The sequence below is a fragment of the Dendrobates tinctorius genome, unplaced genomic scaffold (assembly GCF_039654945.1).
Source record: "Dendrobates tinctorius isolate UK_male_01 unplaced genomic scaffold, ASM3965494v1 ptg000171l, whole genome shotgun sequence".
In the NCBI taxonomy this organism is placed as follows: Eukaryota; Metazoa; Chordata; class Amphibia; order Anura; family Dendrobatidae; genus Dendrobates; species Dendrobates tinctorius.
The window spans coordinates 2,990,332-3,009,282 of record NW_027361838.1 but is presented as its reverse complement, the minus strand read 5'-3'; the positions used below and the strand labels follow the sequence as shown (position 1 = coordinate 3,009,282).

Here is an 18,951-nt window from a genome sequence, read left to right as displayed (position 1 = left end):
ACATCAGCAGTCAGGTTCTCTTTAAGCATTTTATCGAGGAAAGGCTAAGAGTAGGGTAACAAACCTTACTTTAGTTGGTAGAGGGGAGGTGATGCAGATGGATATTCTGGAGGTAGTATCACCTACACAAAAACAAAATATCACAGTCAGGGACATATAACTGAAGTTGACAATATTGCCACATCTGTACACAGAACCGATACACCCGATATGGTGTTTGCTGACAGATTTGGCCAAGGAAGTAAAATAGCAAGAAATGCTCATTCGACTACCTGTAAACAAAGTGTCCACTCAGGATGATCCAAAGAGTCGGAGATTTTGATACAAAATATTCTTGCAGCTTCATCTATTACACACCAGTCATCGCCATAGATGGATGAGAGGGCTTCAATTTCATCAATCTAAAAAATAATAATAATAATAATATAGAATTAATAACATGCATGCTGCTACCCATCTACTTGTAAAATTGTGGATTCTTACGTCAAGTTTGAAGATAATACATAGCGGGGGAAAGTGATCAGCCGAGCCATAAAATGCACAAGATGTTATTGTGCAAATAGTATCAAAATGGTTGAGAATTAGGCAAATGGCATAATATAAACGGTCACAACACCTCACCTCAGACACATACCAGCTGATAGCAGGTGTACATACAAAACAAACATTTGTGTAAAAAAAAAAAATTTTTAATTTTTTTAAAGAGTAACCGTCGATGTAATTTTTATTGCATAAATCAATAGTACATGTTAAAATGAGCAACTTTGTAGTAGGGAATTCTGCTTCTTTCTCTGCCAGAATAGTCATTATCAAATTTCCCAATTCTCATCAACTACAGATTTTACCCCAGAATTGAAAATTTTGATAATGAAAGATCAATTCTGGCAGAGTAAGAAGCAGAAATCTCTGATAAGATATATGACAGAGCTGCTTATTTTCCCATGTACTATTGATTTATGAAATAAAAATGAAAACGACAGTTACTCTTTAAAGGGAATCTGTCACCCCTTTTTTGAGATATCATATAATGATATCATTCAGGTGTGTGTCACATAAGGATTCTCTTCGTACTTTTGCTTCCCCCTGACCCCGCACCTTTCATGCATAAATACCTTTTTTATATCGGCTCAGATGTATGTAAACTGCGGCGGTCCGGTCCAATAGGCGGGGCTTATTCGCCTGCTCCCCCCCCTCCCTGTCTTGCTCTACGCATTTCTTCTTGTGTAGAGCAAAACAGGGAGGGGGGGAAGCAGTTGAACAAGCCCCGCCCATCGGACCGGACGGTGGCAGTTTACATACATCTGAACCGATATAAAAAAGGTATTTATGCATGAAAGGTGCGGGGTCAGGGGGAAGCAAAAGTCCTAAGAGAATCCTTATGTGACACACAATTGAATGATATCATTGTATGATATCTCAAAAAATGGGTGACAGATTCCCTTTAAGGCTAAGTTCACACTTACGTAATGCTATACGCTGAGCACTACGCCAGGCTTTCCGTCAGAAACCCTGAAAAACTGTATTCTGTGAGGAGTCCCAACAAAGAAATTCACTTGAATTGAGCAGACGGAGTCACTGAGGGCACAGTATGGCCACCATCTTTTTCCGACATGGTTAACCATGTTGTTGTGCATGTCTGACAAAGACAAAGACTAGTAGGGTGGAGGCCATACTGTGTCCATAGTAAGCTTGTCTGCTCCATTCAAGTTGATGGATTCTTCGGGTCTCTGTCAGGGTTCATAGTTTTTGGGAGATTATGACAGAAACCCTGATTTAGTGCTCGGCAGATAGCACTGTGTAAGTGTGAGCCTAGCCTTCACTACCTCCTTTTATTTTGCACTATTCAAAACTGTCTGGGCAGCCACGGTGACGGAAAGTATTAAAAATGTACAAATAAGATATGAATTTATTGCAGCACTGTAAAGAGAAATCAACATTTCTAGCTCCCACAGTGTTATCACTATATCTGATCCTTTAGGCCAGAGTCAGAGAAGTGTAGGAAAAAAATGTCCATTTTTCATCCAGAAAAAATGGAAGACCATATTGTCATCCGTATGTTTGATTTCTACATACATGTGACATTTATTTTTATATATCAACACTAATTAATTAATAAACTAACAAGCTCAAATAAATTCTCCTGTGTTCACAAATACAATATTTTTGCACACTCATAGGTGCAAATTTTGGAATACTGCCTTGTGACTCCGTTTCCAAAGGGAGGTGATCATGGTGTGCTTTAGTATGTCACAGTACATGTTGGCATTCATGGTTCCCTCAATGAACTGTAACTCTCTGCAGCTGGAAGCACTCGTGCAGCCCCAAACCATGACACTCTCACCACCATGCTTGACTGTAGGAAGGACACACTTGTATTTGTACTTCTCACCTGGTTGCTGCCACACACACTATACACCAAATAAGTTTATCTTGCTCTCGTCAGATCTCAGATCACAGGTTCCAGTAATCCATGTCCTTAGTTTGCTGGCCTACAGCAAACAGTTTGTGGGCTTTCTTGCGCATCATCTTTAGAAGAGGTTTCTGAGCCATGCAGACCAATTTGATGCAGTGTGCGGCTAACTTCATATGTCTATTTTGAAAAGACAAACTCTGGATATGACACTGAGCACGTGCACTCAACTTCTTTGGTTGACCATGAGTGGAATCTGCCTTGTTAAACCGCTGTATGGTCTTGGCCAACGTGCTGCAGCTCAGTTTCAGGGTGTTCTCAATCTTCTTATAGCCTAGGCCATCTTTATGTAGAGCAAGAATTCTTTTTTTCAGATTCTCAGAGAGTTCTTTGCCATGAGGAGCCAGGTTGAACTTCAAGTACGAGAGAGTGTGAGAGCGATAACATAAAATTTAACATACCTGCTCCCCATTCACACCTGAGACCTTGCAACACTAATGAGTCACAAGACACCGGGGAGGGAAAATGGCTAATGGGGCACAATTTGGCCATTTTCTCTTAGGGGTGTAGCCACTTTTGTTGTTAGCTGTTTAGACATTGATTGCTTTGTGTTGAGGCACAGTGCAAAGCTCAGAAGGGAAGAAGCGCCATATTGGAGTTAAGATTTTGCTGGACTGGTTTGAGGGTGCCATGTCACATTGGAAGAGCCCCTGAGGTGTCAGAACAGCAGAAAGCCCCATAAGTGACCCCATTTTACAAATTACATCTCCCAATGATGTAGGGGTGCACTGAGCATGTTGACACCACATGTGCCTTAGAATTTTAAACCATTTTACAAACTACACCTCTCAATGAATTCAAGGGTACAGTGATTATATTGACACCATGGGTGTGTGTCACAGAATTTTATACCTTAGGGCAGTGGAGAAAAAATAATTACATTTTTACCACAAAAATTTTCATTTTGCCCAAGATTTCACATTTTCACAAGGAACATTAGTAAAAAAAATGGCATCAAAATTTTTCCCACAATATCTGCGTAACATAGAAATACCCCATATGTGACTGTACAGTACTGCTTATCCACACGGCAAGACTCGGGATGGACGGAGCGCTATTTGCCTCCTGGAGCGCGGATTTTCCTAGAATAGTTTCCATAGAAAAAGCCCTGAAGGTCAGAAAATCCCCTCAAGTGACCCCATTTTGGAAACTATACCCCTTTGGGAATTTATCTAGGTGTAGTGATGATTTGACTAATTGGGTGTTTTCCAGAAAAACCAGCAGTGGGTGATGCTGCATGAAAATTGCAAATTTGCTATTGTAGTGCCCAGTACACTGTAGTGACCAGTACACGTTGTAGTGACCAGTACATTATGCCCAACTTGTTATTCTGGAGATATGCACCTGTAAATTAGACGTGCTCTCATCATCGCTTACTTCAGAAATGCCAACATGTGGATGCTAAATGTGATTTAGACACATTGTGGTCCTCAGAAGGGAGGGGGCATTTGGATTTGGGAGCTCAGAATTTGCTATTTTTTGGGGGGAGGGGGGATCAAGGAGCCATAGCGCTTTTCCTGAGCTTTTGTACTACCAATAACGTAGAAGTCCCCTATATTTCCAATAACAGATGACGGACCTGAGTGGCAATTTTTTTTTGTGGATTGAGTTGTGGATTTTATTGGGAACATTTTACATAACATTTTGCATTATCCTGTGTTCTACGCTGAGCATTTCACATTGGGATTTCCATCTAAATCTCCAAGTGACGTGATTCAGATTAGACCCCCAAGGTATCCATTCACTATAATAAGGCAGAAGAGTTACTCTGGGGCGGACTTTGTTTTATGCATGCCTAAAAAGATGGACACCGCCGGATCACAGATCAGATGGCGTCCACAGTGCCGCCATCTGTCTCATTATAGGGAATTATGTATTTCAGAGATTTACACAGAAACCCGGGTGTAAGTGCTCAGTGCAGAGCGCAGGCTAAATATGCTGTGGTGTAGTAACCACTGAGTCCGCTAGGGGGCTCTGTGTGGATATCCCAGGAGAAAGGATGAATGGCAGAATACTGAATGGTCGTTATGTATCTCAAAGTGGGTGGCTTTGGGATGGAGACTTATGTGTTGATCAGCAGTGATACTGCGGAGGAGGGTCGGCTCCGTGAATAGCACCCGGTGTGCCCTGTGTGTTGGACGGTCTCAGGCGGAGACGGAACATCCTGAATAGCACACAGAAAGGACCTAGTGTTTTTTTTTTCTTTTCTCAACTCAGCCTGCGGTGGCTCAGCGGGAGTCAAGAAGGTGACAAGCGGCTTTCTGTAACTCGGCGGGGTTACGAAGGGGACAAGCGGCTTCCGGTAACTCGGCAGGGTTACGAAGGGGACAAGCGGCTTCCTGCAACTCGGCGGGGTTACGAAGAGGACACCAGCCGCTGTGTGTGAACAGCAGCCGGTGGTGTCGGTGATCGGTGACAGCAGGAGATGTGGTGGTGCCAACAAGGACTTGTGTGGTATCGTAAAAGAGACAAACTGTGTTGTGTGAACTGTGGTCTAAGGAGATCGGTATAACGGACATGGGGAAATCCCAAAAGGGGGCAGTGGCCCAAATCAGGGTGGTAGCCCAAAAGGGGGTGGAGTCCCAGAGGGTGGTGGTGACCCAAATTGGGGTGGTTCAGGAAATGGCAGCACTGGTTGCCTCAGTGGCTATATCTGGGGAACCGCAGTGTGTCTGTATGAGTTTTGAGGAGTGCAGCATATATTTTCCGGATAATAAAGGGCCACAGGTGTGTACCGTGATGCTACACCGGGAAGGAGTCTCTGGTAGACTGGACGCAGAGAATCAGGTGACTCTGACAGGAACTCCGCTCGTTTTATCTCTGATCGAGAAAAAAGGCCAGGGTTTGCTGTAAACATGGGGTCACGGTGAACTATGCAGTAGACCGAGTAATGTTTGAGGGGACCAAAGGTGGGGTCTGCCAAAGGGGCGGGATACCACGGGACTTAGTCTATGCCTTGGAGAGGGGTCGGGACTTTGTTTTGTTTGATGACGTATGGTCGGACAATGAAGACGTTTCGACTGTGGGGCCAGCAGACACTGAGACAGTGACGGCTCGTGACGTGGACAGGTCAGAGGTAGAACTGACCGGGAAAAGAAGTACATCTGCCCAACTGACGGACCTGACATCTCGTGACAAGACAGATGGTGGCCTGGGAGATGAGGTGACTGGAGTGGACACACGGTCAGAGGGTAACTGGAGGGTTGACTCAGATGATCGGCGTGACTCAGACTCTAGGGGTGATTGTGGCTCTGAGAGAGAAAGGGAGCACAGACTGGATGAGCTAGAGAAAGAAGTCTTCCAGCTCAAAGGTCACCTGGCATCGTGGCAAGGTCTGAATAAGTCCCTCAGAGAAGAGGTAGGAGTACTAACAAAAACTGTAAGAGGTCTTCTGCGGGAGAAGAAGTGGGATGAAGACTTACAGCGGCCAGGCCTGAGTGAGGAACAGTGTGAAGACAAAAAGAAACTGAAAAGTATGGAAGCAGAGGTGATTCGTTTGCAGATGGAGCTTGCTGCTGCAGAGTGTGCTAAAAGACAAGCACAGCAGGAAAAAGATGAACTGGCTGATGTGATTGCCAACAACAGAGGTGAAGGTGCTCTGGCTTTGGAAGAAAAGAGGCGGTTAGAGTCTCACATTGTTCAGCTTGAAGAAGAAGTGGAGGAAGAACACAGCAACGTTGAATTAGCCAATGACAAGCTGAGAAAGGCCACACTTCAGGTTGACCAGATGGATGCTGATCTGAAGACAGAACGTAGTAAGGCTCAGAAGAATGAGAATGCCCGTCAGCAATTAGTTCGCCAGAATAAGGACTTAGAAGCAAAGGTTGCACTACCGGAGGAACAGCTTGATGCAGAAATTAAAGTGCGACAATCTGCTAGAAAACAAGTACGTCGTACGGAGAAAAAACTGAAGGTTGTACTAAGGCAAATGGATGATGAAAGGCGTAATTCTGAGTAGTACCAAGACCTGGTGGAGGGAAATGATGTGCGTCTGAAACAGTTGAAACGCCAGGTGGAAGAAGAGAAAGAGGCTCAACGTGCCAATACGTTGCACCGTAGATTACAGTGTGAACTGGAGGTTGCTACAGAGACAGCAGATGCAAAGAACTGTGAGGTTAATGCACAGAAAAGTAAACTTGGATGTGGTGGGGTACCATTTGTTACAAGACGCTTAGATAGAGAAAGGATGGTGACTAACCAGTGTCTGACGACGCAGACAGACCGTGTCTGGAGGGTCAAAGCCAATGACCGATAGTCTGACCGCTGGAGGCGGGGGAGGTCTAACGTAGAAACGAGGCCGCATGACAGTTGGAGACGGTTCTCTCGACCTGTGGGGCAAGGTGTAGTGAGTGCCCGGTCACAAGACCATGGTGTAATGTTGTGTGTTCAACCCCACACGGAGGGGGGAGGTATGTGGTGTAGTAACCACTGAGTACGCTAGGGGGCGCTGTGTGGATGTCCCAGGAGAAAGGATGAATGGCAGAATACTGAATGGCCGTTATGTATCTCAAACTGTGTGGCTTTGGGATGGAGACTTATGTGTTGATCAGCAGTGATACTGCTGAGGTGTTGTTTCAATGTGTAAGGGAGAAGTCTCCAGGTAACTAGAGAGATGGGCGGGCCTGGTTACCTACAAACCCACCCAGGGGTGTGTTTAAAGCACTATTGTAAAGAGTGTGTAAAGGCTTGAAGGACCTGTGATGAGGTCAGAGTCATGTGACCCGGTGGGCGTGGCTATGGACCATATAATGTGGCCAGGGTAGGTAACATGGGGGCGAGAGCGCCTGGATCTGATTGGGCCATGTGGAAGGTCTCGGCAGGCCTATGTGGAGGAAGGTGTGCTACGTTCCTGAAGACCACGTGCTGAGGCTGCTGACCCGGTGAGGCCTGTGGACATTGGCTGTATGTGAGGATGGATAAGCCTCCTGTGTTTGCTGAGGCTCCAGGACTGTGCCTGAAATCATGGACACTTATGCTTGCTTTCGCCTGAGCTAAAGGCCATTCCTTGTGTTATGTGCTGCTTTATGGGTTACAAAGCAATAAACCCTGTGAACTTTTAAAAGGAACGTGCCTCCTGATTGACTCCCGTGGCTCCTGAGCGAGTTGAATCCTTAAAATGCGCTGAACTTTAGTGCGATCTTTTGGAGACAGAATGAAAAAATCAACAGCGAGTGAGGAATGGATTTTATTTTTTACGCTGTTCATCGTGTGGTATAAGTGATTAGGCGAATTTATTCTTTGGATCGGTGCGATTACAGCGATACCAGATTTATATCGGGTTTTTATGTTTGGCTGCTGTCACACACAAAAGACGCTTTTTCTGCAAAAACAAATTTTGAATGGCGATATTTGAGAGCTGTAATTTTTCCATATTTCAGCCGACAGAGTCATGTAAGGGCTTGTATTTTCTGGTACGAGTTGCCATTTTTACAGGTACCATTTTCAGGCACATGACATTTTTTGATCAATTTCTAGTCAGATTTTTGGGAGGAAGTATGAACAAAAACCATCAATTCAGGAATTGTTTTTATTTTTTTTAATGTTGTTCCGCGTGTGGTAAAATTATTAAGGCGGCTTTATTCTTCGGGTCAGTACGATTATAGCATTAACTCATTTAGATTTTTTTATGTTTTGGCACTTTTACACAGAAAAAATAATTTTACAGAAAAAATAATAATTTTTGCATCGCTTTATTCTGAGAGCTATAACTTTTTGTTTGATTTTTCTGCTGATGGAGCTGTATGGCAGTTTGATTTTTGCGGGACAAGATGACGTTTTCAGCGGTATCATTTTTATTTACATCCGTCTTTTTGATCATGTTTTATTCCACTTTTTGTTTGGCAGTATGATGAAAAAGCATAGTCTATTGTCTTGTCTTTTTACGGTGTTTACTGAAGGGGTCAACTATTGTGAAAGTTTTATGGGTCGGGTCGTTCCGGACGTGGCAATACCAAATATGTGTACATTTTACATAAAAATAATTATGGGATGGAGATATAGGTATATATATTATATACTGTATATATATAATTTTGTGATTTTAACCCCTTTACCCTTGAGGGTGGTCTGCACATTAATGACCGGGCCAATTTTTATAATTCTGACCGTTTATGAGGTAATAACTCTGGAACGCTTCTATGGATCCTGGTTATTCTAGGATTGTTTTTTTTGGGACATATTGTGCTTCATGACAGTGGTAAAATTTATTTGATATGACTTGCGTTTATTTGTGAAAAAAATGGATATTTGGTGAAAATTTTGAAAATTTTGCAATTTTCCAACCTTGAATTTTCATGCCCTTAAATCACAGAGATATGTCACACAAAGTACTTAATAAGTAACATTTCCCACATGTCTACTTTACATCAGCACAATTTTGGAACCAAAAATTTTTTTGTTAGGAAGTTATAAGGGTTAAAAGTTAAACAGCGATTTATCATTTCTACAACATTTTTTTTTAGGGACCACATCACATTTGAAGTCACTTTGAGGGACGTATATGATGGAAAATACCCAAAAGTGACACCATTCTAAAACAGGGATTTTTGAGAGTACTCACTGTAAAATCCTTTTCTCCGAGACACTTATTGGGGGACACAGGACCATGGGTGTATGCTTGCTGCCGCTAGGAGGCTGACACTAAGTGAACACAAAGAAAGTTAGCTCCTCCTCTGCAGCCTACACCCTCACGCTGGCTCCAAGTGAACCAGTTCAGTGCAAAAGCAGTAGGAGAACAATATCAACTAAAACAGGTACAACATGTCAAAAAACCCAACTATCAGAAATGAACCATCAAGCCAAGAGAGTGGATGCTGTGTCCCCCAATGAGTGTCTCGGAGAAAAGGATTTTACGGTGAGTCCTCACAAAAATCCCTGTTTCTCCTTCGCCTCATTGACGGACACAGGACCATGGGACATCCCAAAGCAGTCCCTGGGTGGGAAACTGACAAAACGGATTAAGCCACAAATACCGACTGTTTATAGGTGTGCCACCCCTGCCTGCAGAATTCTTCTGCCCAGACTCGCATCTGCCGAGGTCTGAGTATGGATTGTACTGCTTTGAAAATGTATGCAGGCTACACCAGGTCGCAGCCTTGCAAACCTGTTCTGCTGAAGCCTGGTTGGTGCCGAAAGGCCCAAGAGGCGCCCACTGACCGCGTGGAGTGTGCCCTGATCCCTGCTGGAATAGGTTTGCCTCTGACGCGGTAAGATTCCTGGATAGGAGAACGAATCCACCTGGCTATAGTCGACTTTGAAGCAGCGAGTCCCTTCCTGTGACCCTCGGGTAGCATGAACAGTACATCCGTCTAGCTAAAGGATGCTGTCCGTGACACATACCTCCTGAGAACTCTCACTAGTTCCAAAGTGTGAGGGGTCTTTTCCACACGGTGTACCGGTGCTGGACAAAACGAGGGCAGGACAATGTTCTCGTTAATGTGAAAGAAGGAAACAACCTTTGGCAGAAAAAGAGGGGCCGGCCTGAGAACCACTTTATCCTGGTGAAAAATCACAAACGGGGCTCGGCAGGATAGGGTAGCCAACTCCGAAACCTGCCTGATTGACGTTATAGCAACAAGAAAAACGACTTTCCATGAGAGGTGCGTTAACAAGACATCCTGCAGTGGTTCGAAGGGAGATTCCTGCAGAGCACCTAGGACCAGGTTAAGGTCCAAGGCATCCAGGGGAGCTCTATAGGGAGGCACCATGTGGGAGACTCCCTGAATGAAAGTCTTCACCTGCAGGCAGATTAGAAGCAATCCTACGCTGAAATAGGATGGCAAGGCTGAGATCTGTCCTTTGAGGGAGCTCAGCGCTAGACCTGAGTCCAGGCCGGCTTAAAGAAATTCTAAAATGTTGGGAATGGAAAAAATGAGCGGAGGATGACTGCGGTCTCTGCACCACGCAAAAAAGACTTTCTAGGTGCGGTGATAGATGCGCGCCGAGACGGGCTTTCGAGCGCTAATCATCATGTTTACCACATCCCGGGAGAACCCGGCCTGGGTCAGGACCCAGGATACAACAACCAGGCCATTAAACACAGGGCCCGTGAGTTTTGGTGGTATAGATCGGACCCTGGGAAAGTAGGTCCGGACGATCTGGTAGCCACCAGGGGACATCGGCGACTAATTGCACCAGCTCTGCGTACCATGCTCGACGAGGCCAGTCTAGGGCGACCAGAATTACTGGGAACCCCTCCGACTTGACCATCCTGATGACTTTCGGAAGCAGCGCCAACGGGGGAAACGCGTACGGGAGACAAAACTGATTCCACTGAAAAACCAAGGCGTCTACGCCGATGGCCTTTGGGTCCCAGGACCAAGCGAAAAAGTCACTTTGATGTTTAACCTGGAGGCCATCAGATCCACATCCGGGGTTCCCCATCTGTGACAAATCTGTTGAAATACCTCTGGGTGGAAAGACCACTCCCCCGAAGCGAGACCCTGCCGACTGAGAAAGTCTGCCGCCCAGTTCTCTATGCCTAGAATGTGACCTGCTGAGATCACTGAGTGATTCCTCTCTGCCCAGCGGAGAATGGGTTCTACTTCGCGCATGGCTGCCCTGCTGCGGGTGCCCCCTTGGCGATTGATATAAACCACAGGCGTGGCATTGTTCGAATGAATTCGCACGGGGTGACCCGCCAGGAGATGATGGAGGCGCCGCAAAGCCAACCGAATCGCCCAAATTTCTAGGAGGTTGATGGGGAAGCGTGATTCCCGGGATGACCAACGCTCTTTAGCCGTGTGATGACGGAAAACCGCTCCCCAGCCGAGGAGACTGGCGTCGGTCGTGACCACCAGCCAATGGTCCGGGGGACCCGAGTGCCTGCCTGACCCGACAGCCGGCACGGGCGGTCAAGAGAGCGGGCTTCTGTCCCTAGTTGCCAAAAGCGCATGATGCAGGGGACGGAGGTGAAGCTGGGCAAGCGGAACAGCTTCTATTGCTGCCACCATTTTTCCCAGGACCCTCATGCAGAATCGGACGGCACGTGGACTTGGCCGACGGAGTGCCTGGATTTCCTGACGGAGGGCTAGGACTTTGTCTCGAGGGAGAATCACCAACCCTCGGGAGGTGTCCAAGATCATTCCTAAGAAAGAAAATTCTCTGAGCTGGTACAGGAGAAGACTTTTTCAAGTTCACATCCACCCCAGGCGAGAAAGAGTATCCAACGTGATGTTGATGCATTCTTCGCAAGCCTGAAAGGATGGTCTCTTGATCAGGAGGTCGTCCAGGTATGGCAAAACGACCTTGCCATGAGAATGTAGGATGGACATGAACGCAGCCATGACCTTTGTGAACACCCTGGGGACAGTGGCTAGTCCGAAGGGCAGGGGTGTGAACTGGAAGTGTAGCCCACGGACTGTGAAGCGCAGGAACCCTTTGGTGAGATAGATGTCCTGGATGTCGATGGAAGCCAAGAACTCTCCCCTTTCCATTGATGAAATGACGGAGCGGAATGGGCCTTACAGTTCCATCCTTCTTTGGAACCACAAACAGATTTGAATAGAACCTCTGGAATTTTTCATTTTCCGGTACGGGAACAATAACCCCGTCGTGACGGAGTGACTTATTGGCTTGGAAGTAGGACCGAGCGTGTGCCCCTGTTTTGGGTGGACGGGAAGGAAAAAAACGTTTTGGAGGTTGGGCGACGAATTCTATTTTGTATCCGGAGAACACCAGATCTCTGATCCATGCGTCGTGAACAACGGCGAGCCAGACATGGCGAAACCAGAGCAGGCGACTGCCTACTCTGCTGGTGTCGACTGGAAATTGCCTCGTGTCATTTGGTTGAAGATCTGTGGGACCTGGATCCCTTAGATCTGGACTGGTTGGGACGGTTCTACTCCAATGGATTGAATATGTATGAGACTTGACGATCTCTGTCTTCCTGAGCGGGGCGACCTGAGCCAGAAGGATTGGTTGAGGTGGCCCTCCGGGGGCTACGAAAGGACCGAAAATGTGTTTGTTGCTGGCGAAGAAATGGTCACCTAACTCTTGTTACTCTTCCCGCCTGTGGTGTCCGAGATAGGTTGGTCTAGCTTCTCACCGAATAACCGGCCACTTTGGTAAGGCAGAGAAGTTAGGGACTTTTTTGATGAGTCTGCTCGCCATGTCCTGAGCCACAGAGATCTTCTAATAGAAATAGCATTTGTGGACGTAAGTGCCGCGCAGTTGGCCACGTCTAGTGATCAAATAGTCCCCGGCCAAAGCAATCTCATTTGCAAGATCCATTGCCTCTGGTGGAAGGTCAGTACCCTGCAGGGCTCTGTTTAGAGACTCTGCCCGGGATACCATGGCCTTAGCCACCCATGTTGCTGCGAAGGAAGGAGAGCGCTGAACCCGAAGCCTCAAAGACTGAACGAGCAAGGCTCTCTATTAGGCGATCCGTGGGATCTTTGATAGAGGATTAGGCAAGGACAACAGGGTTTTGGAGGCCAAACGAGATACGGGTGGATCCACTGGAGGGGATTCCGCCCATTTTTTGCAGAGACCAGAGGAAAAGGGGTATCTTGCTACAAGCTCCTTCTGACCTAAGAAACGCTTGTCTGGCCATTCCCTATGGCGCTGCACTATATCCTCAAATTCTGGGTGACTGCCAAACACCCTATGAGGACGTTGGGCCCATTTAAATGACACCTTGTGGCCTGTGGTAAGAGTGGTTTCCTTATCAATCTCTAGACTGAGGGGCCCGTTGGAGTCGTAGTCTGAATTCTGCTCGCTACCGAATTCTGGTGAGGGGGAGCAAGAAACGGAGCTCCTGGATGACGAGGCACCAGAGGGTCCAGGAGACGTAGTATGGGTTCGTTTCCTCTGCGTCTGCCTTGAGTGAGAGTGGCCCCTGCAGGCCGACAGTTCCTGTAAGGTGGCGGATCTCTCTAAGACAGGCGAGCTGCTGTCCCTACCCCTGTTGGGGGACTAAAGGGACTCAATTGCTCTGGTTAGCGACACCATGGACTGTGACAGAGATGAAGCCCACTCAGGAGGGATAGGTACACTAGGATCGGTCGCAGCGGAGGGCTCCTGAGCACGCTCGGGATTGCAAGCTTTGCATTAATTGATTATTCTGGGGTACATGAGGTGAACAACACCATATGAGTCTTGTTGGCTGTATAATGCTGGGAGGCTGCTACAGAAGACAGTTGTAAAAGTCAGCGCAACTCTGCCTGCATAAAAGGCTGCGTATAGGGCTGCAGCACTTACCCTGTTCCTGTGCCCGTGAGCGTCTGGAAGGTTGAGCGGCTTCTCGGCGCTGTCCCCGTCCGGGATTCAGAAAAAAGTGCCTGAGAACTGCCGAGCTGGCCTGACGTAAGTACGCGCGTCTAGTACAGGCTGAAGCTGGGGGGTAAAGTTTAGCTGCCGGCCGGAAGGATGTCGGGGGCGCGCCGGAAATACGGAGCTGCCGGCTCGTGAGCCGGAAGGGGCGTCTGCTGGCGTTGGCTGGAAGCTGCCAGCACACCGAGGAAAGAGGGCGCCGGCCGGAGAACGCCGGGGCCTCGTCAGAGAAGAGGAACGCAGCGCTGAAGGAGCCCTCCCAGCCTCCCCCCATCACGTACTCCCTCCAGAAAAAAATCTGCCAGGTTAGAGGGGAGGGGGGCTGCATAATGAACAGTGCAGGCACCCTCAATCCGTTTTCCCCTAAAAGGGATGAGGAGAGGGACCGTCCACCTCCTTCCATCACCGCAGTCTGAGCATTGGTAATGCAGTAAGGGCCGCACGGACTATCTATGTGCCTCTGTGTAGCCTAGGGTTTCACTACCTCAACTACCTCAGCGTGGACAGGGCTGTGTCCGGCAATGGTGTCCCGCATCGCAGGAGAGAATACGTGGATGTGACACTCCATGTGCTCGCCTGTTGTTGGTTTGGGGAGATCGGACCCTTTCAATAGGGTCCGTCGCCCCTATCTCATCTTCATAGGGAAAAGGAAAAAAGTAAAGATCTGACAAGACCCGTTTGCCTCCTACATACACTAAGCAAGAACTGGTTCGCTTGAAGCCAGCGTGAAGGTGTATACTGCAGAGGAGGAGCTAACTTTTTTTGTGTTCACTTAGTGTCAGCCTCCTAGCGAAATAAATACGGCGCCATCCATCTCCTGTAAAAAAGGTGAAAATAACAAAGCAACAATATACATAACCGCTCATCTCTGAGTCTGCGCTCTGCTTCCATTCATTCTACAGTTGTTTACAGTCGGGAGCGGCTGTGTTAGCAGCGCTCTGCCTGTAAACGTATTAACCCCTGAGATGGATTTACGCCATGGGATGTGACTGAGCGCCGGACAGGTAATGTATATTGTTGCTTTACTATTTTCACCTTTTTTTTTTTTTACAGGAGATCGATGGTGTCTTATTGACACCTCTCCATTACTAGTCTGGGCTTAATGTCACCTTACAATAGCAAGGTGACATTAACCCCTTATTACCCCACTTGCCACTACAGGGCAAGTGGGAAGAACCAGGTAAAGCTCCAGAATAGGCACATCTAATAGATGCGCCTTTTCTGGGCAGCTGGGGGCTGCTGTTTTTAGGCTGTGGGGGGCCAAGATGAATGGCCCCTTACCAGCCTGAGAATATCAGCCCTCAGCTGTCAGCTTTAGTCAGGTTGGTTGTCAAAAATAGGGGGGACCCCACGCCATTTTTTTTATTTATTTAAATAATTTAAAAAACAGCGTGGGGACCCCTCTATTGAGAACCAACCTTGATGAAGCTGACAGCTGAGGGCTGCAGCCCCCAGCTGTAAGTTTCGTCTGGTTGGTTCACAAATAGAGGGTGACCCACGTCGGGTTTTCATTCATTCTTCTCCTGCTTGCTGTTGCCGGCAGAGCAGGAGAGAAAAATGACAGCTGTGTTCAGCACCAGCCGCCGGGAACAGCGCTAACTGTAGTGCTACTTCTCGGCGGCCGCCCATGTGGTCCTGATGTGGCTCACGTGCGGCACCCGGTTGCCACACGGACAGCTCCGGTACCGTGTTTACCGGTACCGGAATTATCTGGACGTGTGAAACTGGCCTTACACTGACCTGAGATTTCCTTACATGCACTGCACATGGCAGGAAGTTTCTCAGCTCTGGTGACCCAGATGTTGTCATGACGACATTGGGTCACCATGGCAGCGATGGGGACCCCACATCACGCCGCCAGCTCTCCGATCCAAAGGCAGAGGGGCTGACAGCCCTCTTGCCTGCTCCCGAAATGCTGCGACCGTGTTCGATGACAGCATTTCGGGGGTTAAAGTGCCGGGAGCGGTCCATGAACACTCCTGGCACTTATTGCCGGGTGTCAGCTGAGAATCAGCTGACACCCGGCCGCACACCACCCGTGTGCGCGGCCGATTGCGATGACGTACTATCCTGTCCATGGTCAGACAGGCACAGGGCACATGGACGGAATAGTACGTTGGATGTCAGACAGGGGTTAAAAAAAAGTTACAATTTTTTTTTACTCTATGGAAAATTCACTTTTTGTAGTCTGATCTCTGTTATAAACCATTGCAATGCTCTAAAACTGTCAGTTCACTGATCGGGGTGGGGAGTGTTCCAGCATTGGGGCTGGTGGGGAGTGTTGTAGCATTGGGGCTGGTGGGGGGTGTTCCGGCATTGGGGCTGGTGGGGGGTGTTCCGGCATTGGGGCTGGTGGGGAGTGTTCCGGCATTGGGGCTGGTGGGGGGTGTTCCGGCATTGGGGCTGGTGGGGGGTGTTCCGGCATTGGGGCTGGTGGGGGGTGTTCCGGCATTGGGGCTGGTGGGGGTGTTTCGGCATTGGGGCTGGTGGGGGGTGTTCCGGCATTGGGGCTGGTGGGGGGTGTTCCGGCATTGGGGCTGGTGGGGGGTGTTCCGGCATTGGGGCTGGTGGGGAGTGTTCCGGCATTGGGGCTGGTGGGGGGTGTTCCGGCATTGGGGCTGGTGGGGGGTGTTCCGGCATTGGGGCTGGTGGGGGGTCTTCCGGCATTGGGGCTGGTGGGGAGTGTTCCGGCATTGGGGCTGGTGGGGGGTGTTTCGGCATTGGGGCTGGTGGGGGGTGTTTCGGCATTGGGGCTGGTGGGGGGTGTTTCGGCATTGGGGCTGGTGGGGGGTGTTCCGGCATTGGGGCTGGTGGGGGGGTGTTCCGGCATTGGGGCTGGTGGGGGGTGTTCCGGCATTGGGGCTGGTGGGGAGTGTTCCGGCATTGGGGCTGGTGGGGGGTGTTTCGGCATTGGGGCTGGTGGGGAGTGTTCCAGCATTGGGGCTGGTGGGGGGTGTTCCAGCATTGGGGCTGGTGGGGGGTGTTCCAGCATTGGGGCTGGTGGGGGGTGTTCCAGCATTGGGGCTGGTGGGGGGTGTTCCAGCATTGGGGCTGGAGGGGGTGTTCCAGCATTGGGGCTGGTGGGGGGTGTTCCAGCATTGGGGCTGCTTCTCTGTCCCAGTCCGGCCCTGGGGGCAGCAATGGAGACGCATCCAGGTGCCAGGCAGCAGGACAGCACTACCGACATCTGTGTGCACTGGGTCAGCACTTCTGTACCCCACCAATCTGCAGACATTGGGTCTGGTCATTCCCTTTTCACCCAAATGATCGCGCTGATTTCATCTAGGTATAAACTGCACAGTGTGACCACAACCCCGTATCCTGCACGTCCTCACACAGTCCAAACACGCTCAGGGGCGCCGTGGATTTTTACACGCTTCCACATTACGTCTATAGTACACACACACGCAGGACATAACACGTCCGGTCACACGCTGCCCGTCCGCCACGCTGTCACTCACTTGGCTTTGTAAGTTTTCCTCTTCCGTGTCAGCCATGGAGCCTCATGTGTTTCCTGTGTAAGTGCAGCGAGCGGCAGTCTAACACTTCACCACTAGGTGGCGCGAGTCGTCTATGAAGGTTTTCGCTGTGGTCTGAGCAGCCACGCTCCTCTACCCTTGTGCTGCTTGTGTCAGTGACTGTATGAGACTGGTGGCTATTACCTCAGCCTAATGCCAGCCTGGGCATCCTAGTGGAATTGAGCTGGCCCAGTTGGTACTGTACATAGTAGTTCAAGTCATTCCAATGCCCATGTACAGTACTTACTGGAATAATTAAAACTATACCCCCTTGTGCCAATATATTGCTATCACGAATGTTGCCCCGTAAGTTTACATTTCAGGAGTCTACCTAAACCCAGCACAGGCAAGTGCCAGAGCCCAAAGCACCTAAAAATCATGGGTCCCCTGTCAAAAGTCCTAAATGCCTCCCTCGTACAAAACCACTCAGCGGAGTAGACGCATAGGGCCTACCTCAGGGAGAGGGATATGATTATGCACTGAGACAATCATACAGTAGTGTTGTCCCTAATGAAGCCTCTTACCGATGCAATACCCAAACAGTGAATGCCCCACGGTACCCACCACGCACATTATGATGGTTCCACAGCTCCCCAAGACACTGCGATGGCCTCACAGTGCCCATAACATACTATGATGCCCCTACAGAGATGCCTACAGAGCAGGGCTGCTGCCACTAGGAATTTCGTGGCCCCCTTTAGACTCCGCCCAGGTTCCACCCTTCAAACTGTCCACAGTCCCACCGCTCTGCCTTGGAAAAACTCCACTTCTCACCAATCACACATTAACAGTTCCCATCACCAGATCATATACAGCTCTGACAAAAATTGAGACCACCACATCAAAACCCTGTCATAGGCAGCCCATTCTCCAGACCTGAACCCCATTGAAAACCTCTGGAATGTAATCAAGAGGATAATGGATAGTCACAAGCCATCAAACAAAGAACTGCTTAAATATTTGCGCCAGAAGCAGTGTGAAAGACTGGTGGAAAGCATGCCAAGAAGCATGAAAGCTGTGATTAAAAATCATGGTTATTCCAGAAAATATTGATTTCTGAACTCTTCCTGAATTAAAACATTAGCATTGTTGTTTCTACATGATTATGAACTTGTTTTCTTAGCATAATTTGAGGTCTGAAAGCACTAGGGTTTTTGTTTTTTTTTGTTTAAATTTTGAACATTTCTCTTTTTCAGAAAAAAAACAACATTTATTGCTTGGAATTACAGAGACATGTTGTCGGTAGTTTATAGAATAAAAGAACAATTTACATTTTACTGAAAATATACCTATAAAGAGGAAAATCAGACAAACTGAACATTTGGAAGTGGTCTCTTAATTTTTGCCAGAGCTGTATATAGCCAGCAGCTTTTGTTTTGGCCAAAAGATTTTTTTAAGACCTCATCACGACAAGGTAGACTCTTTTGGTCGGGCCCTACTCTACTCTAACCAATTAAACATTTTTTAAAATATACAATACAATTTCAGTAATAATATTTTTATTTATTTGTCAATTTTTAAAATGGCCAATAAAATCACATACAAGGGGCAAATACCACCGCACCATGACCAGACACCTTATTACCACCACATAGTGACCAATAATACCACATACAAGGAATAAATACTACCACACCATGTTCAGACCACACATTACCACCACAGTGACCGAATAATATCACATACAAGGAA

The 18,951-nt window shown here is 48.0% G+C and overlaps 1 protein-coding gene across 2 annotated transcripts in view; it reads right to left on the bottom strand.

The window, feature by feature from the left end:
- IMPACT (impact RWD domain protein) overlaps positions 1–17,357 on the bottom strand; it is a 42,574-nt gene extending 25,217 nt beyond the window's left edge. For both annotated transcript variants that reach the window (XM_073550829.1, XM_073550830.1), the window contains exons 1-3: positions 17,203–17,357; positions 273–401; positions 70–122 (exon numbers count right to left, since the gene is read on the bottom strand). In XM_073550829.1, coding sequence (XP_073406930.1) covers positions 70–122; positions 273–401; positions 17,203–17,238 — 218 coding nt within the window. In that variant the 5' untranslated portion in view covers positions 17,239–17,357. The remainder of the gene's footprint in view (positions 1–69; positions 123–272; positions 402–17,202) is intronic.
- Positions 17,358–18,951: the final 1,594 nt, after the last annotated feature.